The 20,789-nt window shown below is 40.1% G+C and overlaps 1 protein-coding gene across 1 annotated transcript in view; it reads left to right on the top strand.

Annotated features, from left to right (window-relative positions):
• Nucleotides 1–20,789, top strand: part of ADCY7 (adenylate cyclase 7) — a 59,820-nt gene that overhangs the window by 12,122 nt on the left and 26,909 nt on the right. Inside the window, 6 exon segments of the mRNA XM_030956182.1 lie at nt 5,524–5,676; nt 14,051–14,595; nt 16,152–16,261; nt 16,263–16,350; nt 18,366–18,527; nt 19,301–19,450. Coding sequence (XP_030812042.1) covers nt 14,425–14,595; nt 16,152–16,261; nt 16,263–16,350; nt 18,366–18,527; nt 19,301–19,450 — 681 coding nt within the window. The 5' untranslated portion in view covers nt 5,524–5,676; nt 14,051–14,424.

Genomic DNA, 20,789 nt, shown 5'->3' with positions numbered 1-20,789 from the left:
TTGGTGTATTTCTTGCCATGCAGAAATTGTAAGTTGGAAGGGAAGAATATCTATTTTTTTCCTCTGTGTTAAATGACAGGATTTTTAGGTAGCAGACTTGAAGTGTGTTTACTGGTGGAAGCATAAGCCTGGCAGTCAAAAGATGTGAGTGGTGCTCACGGGGTGATTCTAGCAAGTCTGATTTATTTCTGGCTTTTTCATTCTGTGAAATGTTGATAGAAATAAGAGTACATGAGGTCTTATTTACTCATCCTGGAAGCTCCCAGACAAAAGTGGAAAGTGTTCTGGACATTAACAGTAATTTGGCTGCTGGAAGTTGCCCAAAGTACTGGCAGTGTGTTCTTGCTCTTACTGAAAAATAAAGTAGCAGCTCTTCTTTCTTTCCTAAGCGTATTTGTGTCTGGATTCTGCTCAGCAGCCTGTTGTGAAAGTCATCACTTCCAATAGCACTGTTCCCCAGGGACCTCCACAGGGCATTGACGGGCTCAGCACTTACTCAGAGCCTGAGCTGTTGACACTGCTCATCTAGAAAAATGATGCAATTACAGCTCTCCTCCCCGCTCTGGGAAAGCATCTTGGATCTCCTCACTCACTTTTCAGAGGTGGGGTGAGCCAATCTGACTGTGGTGAGTCTTCCCTGCTTGAATATATTTATCTGTCCTTGTTTTTTACAGTCTTGAATATTTCCTGCAGGTCATAGACTGTGCATAACTGAACTGTTAATGGCTTTTGTCATGTGTTAAAATAGAGAATTTCAGACCACCCTGACTACTTGCTTGATGCAAAAGGCATTGAGAGGTCTGTTTTTCCTGAGGAGCTGATCTCTTCTGTTGCTGGCCCTTGTCTAGCATTTCTCTGGGTTGTTCCTCATCTTGGGGCACATGTGGGAGCACAGTTCCTCCCTCTGACTTAGGTTAAGGAGCACATTCCTGCTGTCACCTCGTTGTTCTGCCTCTGCTCTGCAGCCAACTGCTCTCAGCTGTGCTGGCTGAGCTGCCCTCCAAGCTGCTGTGCACCATCACTGATCCTGTCTGCCTCTTGGGCAGAAAGGAACCAAACCTAGGAGAGACAAATGGTTATTTTTTTGTTGATCTGTGGTCCTAGAAACCTAGAAACAGTGACATGCACATACTGAAAGAATGGTGTGGCAACAAGATAGGAATAAGTGGTGGGGAGGAAGAGGGAACAGGAGGAGAAACTTGTTGAGCAAATATTACTGTAGACACCCCAGTTGTGGAGCCAGAGCCAGGATCTGTGGCTTTATTTCTTTAAAATGAACAGCAAAACTTCCTCAGAGGCACTGATTCCATTTGCTACTGAAAAGCTGGTGTTAAGGGATCCCCCGAGTTTCTGTAAGTGAACTTACAGCTCTGGTTGCTGTGTTGTTTTTGTAACCACCATGTCTGACAGTGGGAGCTGAAGCATGGGCATTCTGCTATCCTTAACATTATGCATTCTTATCTAATTATATATTTATTTTTGAAAATATAATGCTATTACACAATAACTTAATTATTATTTTATGTGATATTTAAAGCCCGGCATTGTGCTTCCTACCACAGCTGAACAGACATTCTCCTCCAGGAATTATATGTTTCTGGAAGCATGAGAACAAAGTCCAGCAAATATTTAAGTGCCAGCAAAGATATTTGCTGTAATAAATTGTTATAGTCCAAAATTATCTGTGTCTTATAAGGTTGGAAGTATTCCTAAAATGTCTTGAGCATTCATTTATTTTGTTTGAACCTTTTGTAGGTGGATATTGGTATTAGGTCTGTTCCTTTAGGAGAGAAAAAAGGGGATACCACACACTTGGAGTCTGTCAGCAGAAAATCCATAGGAGCGAGGAAAGAAATGAATTTGAATTCTTTCCTTTAAAAAAATTAGTTGTTCTTCTCACGCAGGGGCTAAGGGCTTCAGAAGGTTTTGAGAATTTGTATGTTCACAAAATGGAAATATGGGATTACAAGAGAGAAAAATAGCTCTGGAATTTACTGTGTTTTAACTACAGGATGTGGTTATTGAAATAATGTTCTTGTGCTTTTGGCAATAGTTGACTCTCAGGCCTGCTCTTAAATTGTGCTGAACAACTTCAGTCAGAGTTAGAAGTAATCAGAATTTTGAACAGCTGACACTAATTAAATGGGTGATTTGTGCTTCTACAGGAGCTCCCTGATCTACCAGGGACAAATTGACCAGGGAACTCTCAACTTTGGCTGCTCTTCCTAGACCTGCTCCTGAGGTGTTTCATAGCATGGGTTTTGGTTGAGCACTTCCCTGGTGTGTAACTGCTGGCTTTCTCCTTGGGGCTTTGTGCACAATGCAAGCTCTTTGAATCATGGTTATCTTTAATAAGCTACCAGCAGGCTGGATCAGCAGGCTATGGCTTATGTCCATTGGGAGTTTGTATTTTGTTGTTTCATAGTATTCATGAAAATTTGTTTTTTCCTTCCTCAGCATCTGAAGATAAACTTGGGATGGATGAGTTGTGTAGTTCAATTACATTTTCATTGAAAGATATTACTTTTTCTTAGTTTTGAATAGTTACTTCCTAGATTGTAATTTCTCAATTGTTGGCACTTTTTAAAAACTTTCATTATGCCATTTGATCTGATGGTGAACAGTTGATGTTGCATTATTATTTTTGTACATTTTCTGTCTCCTGTTGTTGATTTAAGTCTCCCTAACATTAATCAAGGACTGTACTCGTTACGTACACAACTGTTGTTATGCACTTCTCTGTACTCTAATACTTAAAACTTCAAACAAAGGAAACATCTGGAAAGAAAGACGGGTGATACAAAGTAACTAAGTTACTTTTTTTTAATACTGTAAGGTTTTGGGCGTTTTTTCACTTTTGACCAGTTTTAGCTTGATAAAGTTCAGATAGTTAAAAAAAAACCAAAAAAACAACAAACCACCAAAACATGGCAAAGCAAATCTGTGCTGCAGGTGCAGCATTGATCCAGCAGCTCAATGCCACACAAAGAGCAATTTGGTAGGTGTGAAAAGCAACTGCTGCTGTAGCAGCGAGGTGCAGGGCTCATAATGTAACTGGTTAAATGTTCTTCAGTCAAAATGAAAGCGCCCCACAAGCTGTTGCTAGGGAAATAGGTGCCTGTGGTGAGTGTTGAATGCAGAGAGGCTTGTCTTTCTTGCAGATCAAAAATTGGCTCCAAGTACTTTGTGTATCACTTTACTGCCGGAAACTTGCTGCTTATCAGCAGACTGGTCTCTGTGCCTCTGAGGAACTTCAGTTACAAACACAGAGAGAACCTTTTTCTTTTTTAACTCTCTTCCCTTTACATTTCGATGTGAAGTATTTCTCCTGTGCATTATCTTTGTCTATAATGTCTGTGTAGGACAGGAATATCCCCAGGACCTGATACTGAGGACACTTCTAGGAAGCAGCACCTTCATCCCTCTGTAACTAAAAGGAATCTTGCATACAACTGTTTATCAGGGGCTCTGGACAAAATAATGTTTTTAGGCATAGCTTTAAAAAAAAAACCAAAAAAAGTTGAAGTCAGTGCAACTCTGTCAGCTTGGTATAGTCATTACATTAATTGTCTAAATTGCATTGTAATTCTCTAAGGTGTGTTATAAGTATGAATTACAACTAAGTATCTTCATAAACATGGGATGATTTTTAAAAACTGTCACAGTTTATTTTTCTAAAAGGCACTCTGTTATTTCTGGGATGCTCTAACTATTCAGCATCCTCCCCATGTGCTGCTCTCCAGATGACACTGGTCCACTTCAAAGGAACACAAGGTATCTCTTGTGATTATCAGAGACTCATCCTTAGTGGTGGATACGTGACACAGTGAAAGTAAAGCAGCAGCTTATTTAGGCATTCCAAATTGTACATGTAACAGGTTTAACAAAGTCTTATTTTTATCTGCTGTTATGCATGCACAGACACAGCAGATTCATATCTGCCTTTTCAGATGACTTCTCTGAGATCTTTTGTGGCTTTTCTTCTCATCTCTCTCCAAGGCTCCCAAAAGCCTTTGTCAGGGTTTTGACCTTTTATGTAACAATCTTTTCCATCTTTCACCCAACTTTTATGAATGCTGATGCATGTAGATCTTGGCTAGGTACAGCTAAATCGAATGGAAATGGCCACAGCTGTCCCAGGACTTAGGTATGGGCTGGACATTTAACCCACTGTGACAGAGTGGAGTGCCTATTTTGAGTGGTGGTTCAAGTAGTTTGTATATTTTAGCAAAAATTAACAGAAAATGACAGTAGATGTACTTCAGTTCTTTATTGTGTTACAATACTTTGCATCCACTCTGATTTTGGGCTGATACTTGGCAGTTTCCTTTACCTTTTGCTTTCCAGAGTGGGGTCCCCAGGGACAGAGCTTTGGGATGAGCAGTGATGTAGATGCTGATACTTTCTCTTCCCAGCACAGCTATTTAACTTGAATCAGGCTCCCCAGTGCCATCTTAATTCTGATTTCCTGCTCTGGGCCTCTCTTTGGGTCATTGTTTCAACATTTCTGTGTAACCGTTTATTCATCTTGGTTTGTGCCCCTGGTGAGTGTGCATTGGATTCCAACAAGGAACAGTGAGGAGCCATGGCTCCTGCCAGAACCTGGTACTGTGCTGTGGTGTTGAACTTTGGCATTTTCTCACATCTGAAGAGCTGTTCCCAGAATGTGTATGGAGAAGACAAAGCAGGAAGAGAGTGAGACAAAGCCAGGAGCTGTTCTGTGTGATATGAATTCCCCTACCAGATACCTGGTGCACTGGGTTCAAGGATGATACCTAACCATGTCTTTGTCATCTGCCTAACTGGAGACACAATTTTCTGTCCTAGGAATCCTACAGCATCCTAGGAATGCACTTCTGCCCTTTGATACTCCAAGACAAGCAAACCTAATGTCAGAATCTCTTCATTTCCACGCTAGCACTAGACAAGTCTTTATCCAGAGTTACAAGGTCCAGGGAAGGAATGTTTTGTTGGTGTGCTTTTGGGGTTTTTTCCCAGCTGCTTTCCTGCCATATTATCATATTTGCTGATCTGCAGTATTTTAAATTGTTTTGAATTATATCGTTTTTAATTTAAGTTACTCTTCGTGGAGTGGGTTTTTTTTAATTGCTGCTATTTGGTCTTATGTGTAACAAAACTTACTGGTAAAGTAGAACTTTCATTATCTATGATGCTGTGAAAGTTAGTAAAACATTCTTATCCTATTTTTAGCAGAGTTCCCTTTGCTGTCATGTAGGCCTTGCTTGAAAAAATATTGGGATCAGTTAGCATAAAGACAATGCCTCTCATCACTCTTGAGCCTTCTTCTCAGACATTTCCAGCTGTGATTGTTTCAATCAGGTTATATTCATGTCACAATTCAATTAAATGCTTTTTCTTCTACTGATTGTCTGAGTAAAGGTTCATAAAATGTATGATGGAGATGGAGTAGATTTTTCTTCCTTTGAACTATGAAGGGAAGAAATAAAGCATTATTAATGCCTACAGTGGTCCTTGGAGTAAAGATTCCCTGTCTTGTTGCAGGCTCCCACATGTGGTACATCAAAAGATTTAGTGTCAAGGATTTAACCTGAGTGGGCTGCATTCGCTGTCCTGTAGGAATTTCAAAATGGTGGAACAGATCATGATGGAGCGGAGAAATATGGATTTTGCCAATGAATCCTGTGGCCTGTAATGGTAAGCAAACAACAAGCATGTGTTTGTTATCAGTGGTCCCAGTGAATAAAAGCCTGGAGTAATGTGCTGTGCACAGCTCAGCACTGCAGCGCAGGTGGAAATGCCTTCTCAGTGCTGCTGGGGTGGGTGAACACCCAGCCCTGGGGCTGGCTGGGCGCTGAGCACTGCAGCCTTCGCTCGGTGTTAGAGATGCCTCAGTTTGGAAGGAGGTTCTGTAAACCTCCTGGAGCTGTGAGGCGCCAGCTGCAGGCTCTTTTGGGAAGTGACTTCTGCCACATCCTGAAGATTTGCCGTGTCTGTGGTATTATTTCAGGTCTGGAATTAACTAGTTCTGCTTTAAAACTCGTTAACTAGCTTTAGTATCAGCAAATCCAAAGGATAAAGCTGCTTCAGGAGAATTTAATTTGCAAGTGCCTGCTTTGTTTTAGCTGTGCCAGGTGAGATATCCCCATTTCCCCTGGTGAGTCAGTGCTTTGCATGGTGCAAGTTTCCAGTGGCCTCTTGGCATTGGGGATGGTTTGGCAGGGCTGGCTGTCAAACAGATCTTTGGAAATGGTAAGATGAAAGATAAGATGAAACAAGAAGAGTGATAGTGGTTGGATCTGTGTTCAGACATTTTAGTATCTTAGTAGACAATCAAAACTTAGTGTGGAAACAAAATTCCCTGAAGCATGTTGGTTGTCACTGGAAAGCTCTCGCTGCTTCTTTCTTTGTGATCCAAAGCACCTGACCAGGCCCTTGTGAATGTTTGGCTCCTGTGGCCCTTTGCCTGGGTCAATGAAAAATATGTATGCAACTTCTAACAATTTTTTAGTGTGCTGCTATCAACTGAGACAGAAAAGAGAAGATTTCTGAGGTTTTCAGTCCTTCATCATTGTTTTATTTCAGAATGACTCCACAAAGGACCTTTCCAAAACCAGGTATTGCATTTTGGAACAGTTTTTAAAAAAGAATTGTGGGTGTTTGACAGCTTTGTGTCCTGAGGTTGGGTATGATTCTAGAAACAATGCTTCCATCAGAAAAATCTGTCTCTTTGGTGGTGTTTTTAGTATTTAACCTCTAAGGGAGGGAACTTCCTTATTGCAAGTGTTACTTTTAGTTTGTTTGGCTGTGAAGTACGGATGTGGTGGTGTAACAAATGTTGCATGGTTAGTTTGGGGAACATTACAATTCCCCCGTAATGAATGGTGTAGAGAAATAAGATTTTTAAAGCAGCTATTTGATAGGACTTAGTCTTGAAGTACTAGTCATTAAATAAAGGGGGATTGGATTTAATCTGTCTCCTTACCTTCCCCCTTCTTCCTTAAATAGTGTGAAGACTTTGCTTTAGTAAAGGACATTTTATACATTAACAAAAAAATATCCGTGCTGCAGTACCACCCTGCAGTGCCCTGCTCCAGGTTCTGAGGCACAGCGACATTCTTTCTGTGTGCATCTCTTGGGCTGAGTTTTACTTCCAAAGTGAGATTGTCAAACATGGCTGTTTCTAGCTGAATTTCTGCTTTCTCACCTCTTCCGTAAGCAAAGACACTTAAAAAAAAAAAGCAACAACTTGGCTCTGTAACAATTAGACTGGGACAAAAAAAAATCAAGGAAACCGAAGTTGTTGTTGATATCAATGCATTGTTTGATTTTCAGATGCCAGTTTGTATTTCTGTTCACTTCAGTGGGGTGGGAATATTGTAGGTAGGAGAGAGAGGAGCCTCCTTCTCTGTTTTACTGCTTTTAGATGGACCTGACTGAAATGGGAAGTGATTTCTTATCTTACTTAGGGCAGGTGTTATCTTTTTCCTGCCTTCTCCCTGCTATATTGTGATTGCACCTGCTCTGTGTAAATGTGTTATTTACCCTAGACATGGGTAAATAGTATTGGGTATTGAACTGTACATTCCCCTCAAGTAACTTTGTGGGACAGGAAAAAAATGAGAGCAATGTGTGATACCCATGACACTCTTGTTCACTGTGATTTTTTAAAATATTTTGTAATTTTTTACTTTTTGCACATTTGTTGTATCTGGTGATAGAAGAGTCCAGTTACACCCTGGTAGTCTGACTCTGCCACATCTCGGCTTCTTGGCTGCTTTACTGAAATAGATTATCTGAGGCATATTCAAAATTTTGCCAAACAGGTGACAGAGAAATCACTCTAGTTGTAATTAATTATATTGAGCTTAAAAATCTTGTCAGCCTGAGCTTTTAGTTTGCTATTTGTTATAATTCCGTAACCTAAATGAGATAATGCCTGAAAAAAAGAAAAGACCATTCAAACACACCTTTCTTGAATTTTTGTTTTATTGCTGCTTTCAGTAAAGGCTCAGTATTACCTAGTGTTAAAAAACAGATCCTTTGAAAATGTCAAGAGTTTTACTTTCTGTGAAAATCAGGGATATTCTTGTAGAAATTATTGGGGCTTAGACACACAGAGACTCTATCCCTGTTCCTGTCTTAGCTGAAAATATTTTTCTGCATGGTGTTGAAGTTTAATGGTCTGTGTTTCAGGGGTTTTTTTCTGCAGTTTATATAGCTCAATATTACAGGTTTTAGTACTTTCAGTAATGCCACAAGCACACTGCTTTTGGTATAACTAAACTGAAATTACTCAGTGAAAAGCTATTCTGTCTTCTGAGGACACTGTGTTCAAAGACATGAATTTTAAATAGATATGAAAACTGAAAGTGTAAGGGGAATATTGACTTTTGCAGTGGTAAGTTCAATTTCAGATCAGCTAAAGTCAAAAAGTCTATCTGTAAGATGTGACAAGGGGGTCAGGAAGTCAAGAAATAATCACACACCTTTGTTTTGAAAGATGCAAAGCACAGCTCGACTCCCTTCTGGTGTGATGTATCTTTTTACACCCTGGAGTTTGCTGCTTATGAAAACCAGTATTATAAAAGGGCTGCTTCCTCCCCCACCCTGCTGAGCCAGACCCAGCACTTAATTATAAGGCTTAATAGATTTGTTGGTTGAACCATTATGTGTTTTCTCAATAAAAAGTTCCTTAGAACAGTAGTAAACTCTCCTGTGTAGTTCAATTGCAGCAGTCTGGTTATATGGACTCTCTTTTTTACTGACTTAGTTTGTGAGCTGGTCTTAAATTACCAAAAGGTTTTCTGAACCATATTCTCTCACCATTTTCTGTCCTACCTGGATCAGTAGCACAGATTTCTTTCTGTGACTGTAATCTTTTTCTTCAAAGCACATCCTGTAATAATAGTGGTATTTAAAAATGAGCAACAAGCGCCCTCCCCCTGCCCCCAGCTTTAGCAGTGGTATTCTTCATGTTCTTTCCTTAGGCTGTGGACCTGTGAGAAGTGATGAGTCAGTTAAGAGCTCACTGCTGTGCTTGCTTTCCTACTTGTGGTTTGCTTTTCCTTTCCAAACCCGGGGCCAGCTGTGGAGCTCATCTGTGCCTCTGCTACCTGCTGCACTCGCCCACCCCCCAGGGAAGTGACCTACCAAAACTGGTTCTCCATGCTGTATTTGGTGAGTGGGCTCTGCAGAGAGCCCAGCACGAGCTTGGTGCAGGGCCTGGTGCAGGATGGGGGCTCTGGGTGGGTGAGACCTCCTCCTCCTCCTCCTCCTCTTCCTCCTCCTCCTCCTCCTCTGCCTGGCCAGAGCTGGCCAGTGGTGCTTATGAAACCACAGCCTCTGTTCTTTCACATCTTCCACTTGGTACAAGAGCCTGAAAAACTGTTTCAAATTAAACAACTCGTTACTTATTCCTACTTTAAATAGCATTGGAGAACAAACATTATGAGAAGAAGCAATCTACTGAAATAAGAATGTGAGTTAAAAAGTTCAATTTCCATGCTTTCTTTGCAGCACATTTAGCACTGTCAGTGCTGTGGCTTTCAACGTTCAAGGGCAAACCCTAAGTGATGTAGTGTCACTGATTGCTCTGATATGTCATGGGGTACTTTTTTTAAAATGACATACTACTTTTAGTATTGATTTAGTGTTTTAATGTAAATAGGTCCTGAGTGCTGATGTGTTCAAGTGGGTATGCTCACTTTTTGTGAGCAAATAGAAGGTGAATGTAAGTAAGATTTTTTTTTTCTGTATTGCAGAAGAAGCCCTTCAACAATTAAATGCAGCTAAGGAAGGTGAAATTTCACATGAAAAACTTCAAAATATATATAATGTATATAAAAAAAGGTTTGCCTTTGTAAAGAAACTCACTGCTAGCAGAGAGATCATTAAAACACACCTGCTCTCCACTCAGTACTTTTCTATGGGTAGAAGCAGCTAAGGTAACTGCAGGCTAGTGTTTGAAAGCAAAGTCTGAAAGGAAGAAGTGTTGTCTTTAACATGAATGGTATTTCCTGTGGTGTATGCTTGGATTGCTAAAGTTCATTTCCTAGACTGAACTAGTCGTAGAGTCCACTAGACTGGAGATTATTTTTGCCTGAGATTCATTATTCATCCACTAATCTCCTTCAATTATTCTATTGCATGTTTATAGATTCCTGATTCCCTTTTAGTATCTGCTAATGGGTAATTACAGTCAGCAATCATTCTAGTCATGGAAATTGCTAAAGTAATTTCAGAAACACTGTTGTTATTTGTGTGAAACAAAAGATGGAATGGAAATAAAAACTGTACTGTCTGTCTGGTTCTGTAGCAGTTATAGATGAAAAAAAGTGGCTGTGCTTGCTTTTATACAGAAGTTATTGAGAGGAATAAGGCAATTCATATAGATTAATTTGGTTCTTGCTATTAGGGTTTGTTTTAATATTTCAGATGCTGCTCTTTGGTAACCAGGCGGCTCTGGGTGATCAAGTCATGAGTTCTCGGCAAATGAACAACTAAGAGAAAAAATACTTTATAAGTTATCCAGGTGATTACTGTGGCTGTGTTTGCTTGTGAATATATCGGGAGATTTGAAATTAAAAACAGAACTCCAACATACTTGGATTATGTTTGGAAGGGCTCTTACCTGGTCAGGAGCTGCTGTGAATAATTCTCCCAAGAGAAAGGGAATAGGATGTGATCACTGGCTGTCTGTCCATGCTGGTGTGCGAGTGAGAGGGTGGGAGGAGGGTGCAGAGAGTGGAAGATAGAAATATTGTCTTTTTTGGTTGCAGGTGAAAGGGGGCTGTGCTTTTGTCAGGTCTTGCCCAGTACTTACCTAGAAGAGGTTCTGGTGCTGAATCTGAGCACATCCTTGTTCCCACTGAAACACAGTAGATTTGGAAGGTAATAGGTGTTCTGGATCATTTTCTGGAAGGCACTCTGTTGTCCAGTTGTTTTTTTTTTTTGCCTCTCACATGTCCAGTGTTCTTACATAGTCACTGGGCAAAATTCTTCATGTTAATTGGCTTGCAAATGAAGCTTGCACAGATGTGACTAAATCATATTGGTGTGTTTGGTGGCTGCTCCCTTAGGCTCTCAGTGGTGTTTTTATCGCCCACTGCCAGGGTTGCTTCTTATAGATCCTGACCTGGGTGACAATTCCTTCTCTTTTTCATCCAAACACAATGAAGGCTTCTGAAGAAATTGGACTTTTTCTTGATAAGTTGCTGATCAGAGCTTTGTGGATTTATGGCAACAGCCCAGATCCAGTCCCTATTTGGCTCAGTGTGTTTGCCACTGGTGCTTCTGGGAGTGTTCTTTGGTTTTTGTGGCCTGTTGCTGTTTCAGGGTTACGCCTCTCCTGTTGTGTCATAACAGCAAATCTTCAAGGAACAATGACCAAAAAGAGTAAAAGTGATGCTGTGGTGCACAGTGCTCACATGATCCTTAAATATATAAACAGGAGCATGTTGAGTTGATGTTTTTCCCAGTGTGTGATACCACCCATGACAAAATCTTTTTCTCTCTCTCAAATCTACCTTCTGTAATTCCAGAAGGTTGTTGGAAAAAATTCAAAGGAGGAAGGACACAAAAAGTGGGGATTTTTAAAAAGGGAGGTGGTAGCGGCAGTGGGACATGGGATGCAAATTGAAACTAATTTGGAGTAGAATTATTTACCTCAAAGTAGCATTTATGTGGTGCATTATGGGTTCTTGGTAAATCATACAGTACAGTTGGGGAGTTTCTTTGCCTGGTAGAGTTCTGAGAAGAAAATTGTATGAACCAGGGGTCATTCATAATTACTTGCAGTGCATATCTACAGAGATCAGCCAGGAAGAAGAAAATCAATGAGATATCAATCTCTTTTTAATTAAAATGGGTTAGGCTATTGAAAAGACATGTCTCTTCCATCTACTGCCCTGTAAAACTCTTCAGTAATATTCAGGGAGAGTGCCAAGCTGACACTGCACCCATTTTTCATTTTTTGAGCATCAGATAACTGAACCACAGCCACCCAGTATAATCCTGTAGAATAGATGTAGTTCTTGGTACTCTTTTTTCATTGACATAGTCAGGAGAAGTTACAGAAAGCAAGCTGTGAAGTAATTTTTCCTGGACTTTAATTTTAAAGTAGCCCAAGACAGGATAATTTGTTCCACATAATTGTGAATTTATTGCTGCTTAGCAATTAATAGTTATTTTTTGAAAATGGATTCTGCTAATTGGAAAAATAAAGTTCCCTCTCAAAATACATATTTATCATAAAAATTACCATCAAAATCATATTTCTGCAAGTATATTAAAGAAGATCTTAATTGGTTTTGATCTGAAATACACTTTTAGAAGGAACTAGGACAGCAAGCCTGTCATCACATCAGGCAGAGTGAGTTCCTGCACTCCCAGCCCCATGGTAAAGGAATTCCTCAGGCTGTTTCATGAGCTGTCTGCCTCTCTGCTGCATCAGAGGCCAAACCTTCCCCCTGTCTGGAGTGTGTTGTCTTTGTTACTGACAGACAAATTCAGATTGAAGTACTTGCCCCTGTGCACACCATCTGAGAGTTTCTTCTTCAGGAAAGACTGGCTTACGCCCAAGTGAAGTAATTGTGCAGTTACCTTTGACTTGGAAAATGCAGTAAAACATGATGCAAATGTTTCAATTTCTTCTTTGTCTCTCCTTTAAGTGTCAGTGGTTTCTGAGATTCATACTTCTTTTCAAGAGCATTATTGTGCACATGCAAATGGTGTGAGTACCAAAAGAATTTTTTAAAGTGAGAAATGGGAGGATTTTAATTATGATGAAAAGCTCAGTAATAACCAGTACAGGTGAGATATTAGGTATACCATTAACTATAAATGGGATAGATTCAATTTTATTTGCTTATTATCCATATATACATATAAATATGTTAATATAAATGTCAGTTTATTCTGGGTATTACTGAGTAAGAGTGATGCAATATGGGGGTTTTTTTGTGATTAATCCAAGTTTGGGGGGTACTCTGGAAAGAAGTTCTAGTTTCTTATCTTGCAAAAGTACAGGATTTTTTTTGATCCAGTCTCACTGTTGATATATCTGGTTTTGCCTGCTTGATCATTAATAATTGGATAGGATGTTAGTGTTTGGCTCTATTTACCAGAGGCAGAATTGCTCACTATAGTTTCTGAAACTTTTTCCTGCTTTTAGTGTGAAAGCAGTCTGAATGTGTGTGTGCAGTTAAGCATTTTGTTTTTGAAAGTAACTGGCTGGGATTTGGCTTTTCTGAGGAAAAAAAAGAAGTGAGGTTTAGTGGCTTCTTTCTCCCTGGAGCAGTGGCCTTGGGCACCATGGTGACAGCAGTCAAGTGGCAAAGAAGCTGTGGTCCTGTTATCAAGTTTTAATAAGACTTACAAAATCCTGTTTTTCATGCTTCCCTCCATCACATCCCTGTGCTTCTTTTCTATGGCTCTTGGCATTGAATGAACTATATTAATGAACATATTTGAAAAACGCTGGCCATTAGAAATGAACAATACAGTTTATTCCTTAATATTCATTGTTAGCAGAACACATGTATTGCTTTGGAAACAGTATTATTTAGAGTGGAATAAAATGTACAGAACTAGATGTTAAGTATCTTTAAAAAAAGTTTAATGAATTCTGGCTTGGACAGCTGTATTCTTTTCTCATTTTGCTATGCCTTAATTAAAGTGTGAAATTTATAAAAGAGGATTTCTTAATTTTTAAGATGCATGTTTTGAGAAGGAATGCCAAGTGTATTGTGATTAAAGATTATATATACGCATACTTCAAAAGAGCTGTGAGCATTCAGTTCCACAACACGCTCACAGGAGCTGTGTCATTTGCTCAGAAGGAAAAGCCCCATGTAGCACACTTGTACATGAAAATGTTTGAGCTGCCAGAGCAGGGTGAGCAGAGCAGCGCTTGGTGAACACTGCCCACGCACGAGGCTCCTGGGCTCCCACCCACCACAGCACACAGCTCTTGCTCACTGGTCACAGCATGCAGGTGGAAAGTTCAAGGAAAGTTTAAGGAACATTGTGTATGATTAACTATGAATTTACTAATCCTGTCTCTCTGCAGGGCTCATCCCAGGAAGTGAGATTCAACCTTATGGAAAGGAGTTTGAGACTTGCAAAGTAATAATTAAAATAACCTGATGCCAAAAACACCTGTCTGCACCAATGCAAGTTGATCTGGAGCTTCATTCTTAGTGCTGATGATGAATTGCCTGTGGTTTTGGGGAGGCTAACTCTTGCCTTTGATTGCATTGGGAATCTGAATTTGCTGCTCATGAGATGTAAAATCAGAGAACGTGGGTTACTTGGTGTGCCTGAAGATCACAGAGGCAGCAGTCAAACGACAAAACTTCTCTTTGAAGCAGTGGCTTCAGCTGTGTCATTGTGTGCACTGGGAACTGAGAGAAGTAGCAGAAATAGCAGCCAGCCGGGGAGAAGATGCCAGCTAAAGGGAAATACTTCTTCAACGAGGGTGATGAGGGCAGGATATCGGACCCGCTCTACGAGAAGTACCGCTACACCAGCCAGCAGCATCCCCTCCTGCTGCTGCTGCTCTTCATCGCCATCCTCTTCTGGACTACTCTGATCATCATCTTCTTTGTTACTGCTGTGAGTAAACTTCTTTTGTGTGTGCTCTGTGTTTGCGGGGAGGATAAGGAGTCGCTCTGACAGCACTCTGAACCTTTTTGGCTATATAATATTTTGAGCCTCATGGTATCAAAGTTGCAGCGCTGAAAGATATCAAGTAACTGTGCATGTATTACTGTGTATGATTTTTAAAGGATACGAAGAGAGGAGAGGTTGTCAGGCACCTGCACAATTACTGTAAGGACTGTTTTTCCTTTCTATACATTAAGAACAAATCCTGATCTGCATTGAATGCTAGCTATGATAGTAAGTACTAAAAGGGCCAAGGAAGGAACGAGAGCAGAAGTTAAAATGTCCTGCATTTCTCATATTACGGTGACCTGTTGGCTTTTCATCAGGTTATTCCTGAGATTATTTTTTTCTTAAAAGATTTGCAGATGTTAATTTCCTTTTTTTCAAAATTATTATTTTTTTAAATAAAAACACAACAGGAACCTCCCAGTACAATGGGTGATCAGTGGATCAGTGGAATCAATATTTAGTTAGCAAAGAGCAGTGATCCTATAGGCATAAAACAGATGCAGCTTAAAGATTTTTTTTGTTATGTAGTGTAATTTGATTTTTGTAAAGAAATTTGGTGTTGCATGAGCCCAGCTGACAGCTGGTAAGAAGAGTTGATTTAAAGATAATGTTGTAAAAATGTAATAAAGTAGCTGTTATAATCCTTCATTGCCTTTTAACTCTGCTTTCCAAACAGCTTCATGATAAAGGGTCTTCAAGTCTCTCCTTAGCAGCAAATCAAATCTTACCAATTGCACTTTTATCCCTTTTACCTATTATTTCTTAGGAAGGGAAGAAAAGTAGCAACACTATTTTTAACAATTTATCTTCTGTGAAACTTGGAGCACTGTTACACTCCACTTTAGCAAAGTTTGAACTCTAAATCCATTTCTTTGGGTACATCTGCATTACAGATGCAGCGTAGTTACAAGTTAGTGGTTTGGGGTTTGCTTTTTAAGCTAGTTTGGAAAACAACAGCAGTGGAACTGGGGTAGTGTCACAATAGGACGTGTAATGAATGACACACACAAGCTGAGATGTCCAAGGTAAAAAGAGGGCAGTTTATTTCCAAACTCCAATATTTGCAGACTTTCAGAAGTGACCATGGATTGGGGGATGAAATTGCTACCTCTCTAGCTACACTGGTCAAACCAACAGTCCATCAATTTTCTCCTCCTCCATAAAGGAATGCAAAACAATCATTATTTACATGAAAAGTGTGTGAGAAACTCCACGACAAAAATGTAAACATCACAAGAACTTAGAAGAACAGGGCAACAGGGTAGAATGAGTGTCTATAATAGTATTTACTATATTAGCTCTGTAAGTGTGAATATCAGAAGATGTTCATGCTGCCGCAGCTGGTCTACTTAAAAACCCGGGTTAACTTATTTCAAACGTGTCCAAGCTGTTTCCAGGGCAGTATAGATTTTCCTTTTTCTGAAGGGGACAGTTGCCATCTTTCATTGTTCTGAAGGGGCCATTTGTAGCAGCTGTAACCCTTGTTTGCCTTGCAGGAGGCTCGCTCCCACCTGCCGTTCCTGGTGGCGGTGTGCGCGGCCCTGGCCGTGTTTGCGCTCACGTACCTGCTGCTGTGCATGGAGTCCCTGCTCCGCCGCTGCCTGGCGCTTCGGGCTCGTGGCCTGGCTCTGCTTCCTCACCGTGGGATACGTTTCCCTCTTTGAAACAGGGAGTGATTATCAGCTGTGGGAGCAGGTGGGTGTGCTGTGCTCATTCATAGGGCTGGTGGTCACTTGGGGATGTGTTCATGTGCTTCTGTGTTTCAGGATGTTGTAACTGTGCAATAACTCTTCTGAGATTTAGGTTAACTTTTAAAATCTGGCTTCACTGATTTGTTGCAGTAAATTTTAGTTGGTGTTCTGAATTATAGTGAAAATACATTTCAGTGAAAAAATTGGATAATTGCATAAACCTATGTGGGAATTGCATCTTTAGTAATGAATTGGATTTTTATTTAGGATTTTTACTAAATCTTAATTACTATGAATTAATCTCTGACATTTTTTTTTTTGTTAATAATACATGCTTTGTTAATTTATTGGGTCAAAGAGCTGTTCAAGAAATGTATAAAGGACTCCGGAGCTGGGTGTGCCCTAAGGAGCAGGTTTTTAAGTCAGTGAGAGAGGTGAAGTGAACAATAAGGATTAATGACACATCCTGGCATTGCTGGGTGTGGCTAAACTTCATTGCTTGCTATCTCTGATCAGAAGATGGGTGATTTCATGAAGCCAAAAATATCATAATTCATAGGAAACTCCTCCTAAGATCTCATAATGCAAGCAGAAGAGTTTTAATTAGTTTTTATCTTGTTTTATGAACTCTGCCCCTTCCCTTCTTTATTTGAATAATGAAAGATATAAATTACAGTTAAACAACCCAAATCTGATTTGTATTATGGGCTGCATCCAGCACTGTATGTTTAGAGTTGCTGTTCAGTTTTCTTTAACTTATGGAAGTGCCTATTACCTTAGGAACCACCCCCCACCCCTAAATGTATTGATCTTAACTATAAATGCAAATGTGTAACAAAGCACGATTTGGTTTTGCTGCTTTCAGTGCTGCAAGCCAATGTGGTGCTGTCATGTGGTAATAATTCATTCATATTGACTTTAAGTCTTAAATAAAAGGATGCCCTACTGTGAAAGTGAATAGATTTATTTCAGAATTTCACCTCAAGTTATGAATTTATCACTAATTAAAGCTACTGTTTAAATGGGGGTATGGCTTTTGCTTGTCCATCCTTTACTTGTGCTTCTTAAACTATCACACAGCATTCAGAACATTGTGTGATGGGGGTTGCAAATATGGCAGAAAAAATGTTTTTACTCCAGTTAAAGTAGTAAGATGTACACGGAAAAACATTTTTGTTGAATGAAAACTTTTATTTGCCTATTTGTCTGATTATTGCTGTCCCAGTCAAACTATCTATTCTGGGAAAATATTTAAGGGCAGACTGGACCTTGAGACTTCCTCGAAGGAAGCTCTTGTCTGAAATGGCACAATTTAGTTGCTGTGATGAGATGGAGCTGAGCCAGGAATGCTGCCATATATTCCTCTGATCAGGGCTGTTAGTTTCCCTATATATAAGCTGACAATTGTAACAAGTCTATAAATATGAATTTAAGTTTTACAAACCTTCCCACTGATCTGGAGCAGTTCAGTTCTGCATTTTATAAAAGGTGTGCAGCTAAATATGTGGTTAGTGGTAATAAAGGTTGTTCTCTTGTGGGAGGACCAGGAAGTATTGGTTGGATTTTTGTTTTTTATCAAACATGAAGCAAACATACACATGTGACTGGGTGATGTTAAAATTAGAAAAATATCTTCCAAGAGGTGAGAAATCTGATTCTATTCAGTATTGCTAGCCTTGCAACACACTGTTCCTGATGTGTGAGTACAAAGTGCATCCAAAGTGCATCTCCAGCTATAAAGGATAAGTTCAGGATAAAGGGAAAGGACAAGTGAAAAAATTATAGGTGATATGTCATGTTAACCCATCCTGTCTATGAACCTATAGCCGTTAATCCCTCAAAACTCTTAGAACTACCACTGTCCTTATGGTTTTAACTGTCTTTTGAAACATCAGTATCTAATTGTTCAGCCTGAAATTGAGTAAGAATCTCACTGCTTTGCTCCTGTTTCTGTAGTGATTTCTGACATTTACCTAATAACATGTATGTATGGTTCTTTCTTATTATTTCTTTCCAAAGGTGCCATTCTTTCTGTTCATAATCTTCACAGTTTATACCATGCTGCCCTTTGGGATGAGAGGTGCTGTCATAATTAGTGTTGTTTCTGCTCTCTCCCACATTGTTGTTTTAACTGTGGTAAGTGTAACGTCTCAAGGAAATAAGGAACGCATTCCATTTCAGGTAAGGAAATAACTTGGTTACATAATGAAATACTCTAGTCAAGTTCCCCTTTGCTTTTGGCATAACTATTCTATTAAGAAAAGTTCCAATGATGTTTCAAGTTCGTGGATTTGGAGCTTGGGCCCAAAAACCCTTGGGCTTTTTGTAAAATTGCAAATTTTTAAATATACAGTGCAATTTTGTTTTTCTGACCTAAGTGGAAAAAGCAGGGTTGTTAAATTAATTTTTAAACTAAGCTGTTAAAAACATGCCTAGCTTAGTCACAGTCACTCTTCCCAACCTGTGCTCCTTCAGGTGGGTCTACCCACCTTCATCAGGCACTGCCCACAGGGTGGATCAAAAGGGCCACTGCTGCCCTGGGGTGCCAGAGGGGCTGGGAGTGCAGCCTGCTGCGTTCAGGGCTCCAGCACTCATTAACAGGGTGTGTTCATTAACAGGAGCACCCCAGCTCCTTCGTACAGGCATGTGCTAGGCTCCACACAGCATGCTGATGCAGGAGTTTGTGCACTGCTTTTCCACAAACCAAACTGTGGTGCCTGCAAGTAAATGTTGAATGATAGCATAGCATTTTCTGTTTCATTATTGTGATTGTGATAGTCAGATTGTGTCTGCCAGGTCCATCCTGGCTAATAGCAACAACGATTTGTTATGGGATGGGGTAAGGGGAAATGAGACATGGTCTGGGATATACTGTGTTTTATGGGACTAATATGTGTGTTAGTGAAGTATCAATGACTGCCCTGCAGTAGGTAAATATTTCTCTTCTTGTGCAGCTCCTTGCCAATGCTGTAATTTTCCTTTGTGGCAACTTGATGGGTGCATTTCACAAACGCCAAATGCAGGTTGCTTCGTGGGATCTGTACAGATACACCTTAAAGTGCATCCAGGTCCGAATGAAACTGAAGATTGAAAAGAGGCAGCAAGTGAGTGAGCTAGCTCATGTTATGAGTTGCTTGTTTTCATTTCCAAAGTCTGCATAAATTCATAAGGTTGGTGACTAATCCATGTTGAAAGGCTTGGTCCAATCTTTGAGATACCCTCCTAGTGTCAAAAATAAAAGTTGTGCCATTCATAACAAAAGAAGGAAGTTAAAGGGAGGAAGCTGTCTTCTGGGGCTTGTCTACATGAAAATCACAGTATTTGTAACAGAAATGTAATTGCCAGTCATTTTTAGTTCTTTTTTTCCTAGAATAAAGTGTTCCTGGGACTGGCTAAGATAACTTGAGGACATATCCTTAATTCCCTGAAATTTCTTGTAAGGTAATTCTAGCAGTTTTGTGGTTCCCTTGGTCACATATTTTTGCAATGAATTCTAAAGTATTATTTATTCTTATATTTTATTGCCTCACAAACCGTTTTTCTTTTTCTAGAAGGAGAAAATTGGATGTGAAGGGAGAAAAAGAAATCACAGATTAAAATATTTATTCCCATAAACTCCAGTGGTATTCAAATAAACAAGCATGAATTTCTTACTGAGGAAGGTTGGTAGAGAGATACCAAAGCTGAAACTGGAGCACCTTTCCTGGTATAAATAGGGTTAAGAAGTGCTCTACAAGGCTGATGTGTATCATGTTCTCTGCCCACCAGTTATTAGATAAAAAGAAGGGGCTGAAAAGTGACTGCCCTGATCAAACCGGGAACAAGAAAATGCCACACTGCTAGTGCGGTCTGTTCTCTGATGCTAATCTTGTGAGATAGATGACAAATCTGCATGAAAGCCCTGCCAGAATGTCCCCACGCAGCTGCTGGGGAAGCCTCTGATCACCTTACAAGGCAGTGTGCTCTCATTTCCTGGGCAATATGCTCCCTTCCATGGGTGTTCAGGATTTTGGTTTTGGGATTGTTTGTTTTACTGGTTGCTTGTTTGAAGTGTAAATGTTCTTAAGTCTACGGAGGGCTTTCTTTTCAACCATGTTGCAATTTGTCAGGCAATTCTGAGCATCCTTTCTGCCACCCACTTCTCTGTGAAAAAGATGTGAGAATTGCAGTTCAGAGTTCCTCACTGCTTCCTTGAAAGCTGTGTGATGTGTCAGCACCCCAACGGCCCTGTTACATTCCCTGGGATTCGGCTGTCAGTTTAAGTTCTTTCCCAGGTTGACTCTCCTAGTACCAAAACAGTAGGTGAAGGAAAGGAGGTGTTGCTAGTTCCGGGATCAACCTCAAGCTGAATTGCTGCCTATACCTCGCCTAGACGAGTGCTTAATGCTCAAGGGCTGTCTCTTCCCACTGTGATCCCAGGGTATTTCTTCTTGGGGGCAGGCA

Source organism: Camarhynchus parvulus, chromosome 11 (assembly GCF_901933205.1).
Source record: "Camarhynchus parvulus chromosome 11, STF_HiC, whole genome shotgun sequence".
Classification (NCBI taxonomy): domain Eukaryota; kingdom Metazoa; phylum Chordata; class Aves; order Passeriformes; family Thraupidae; genus Camarhynchus; species Camarhynchus parvulus.
Note: the sequence above shows the minus strand (reverse complement) of the source record. Positions and strands in the feature narration are given on the sequence as shown.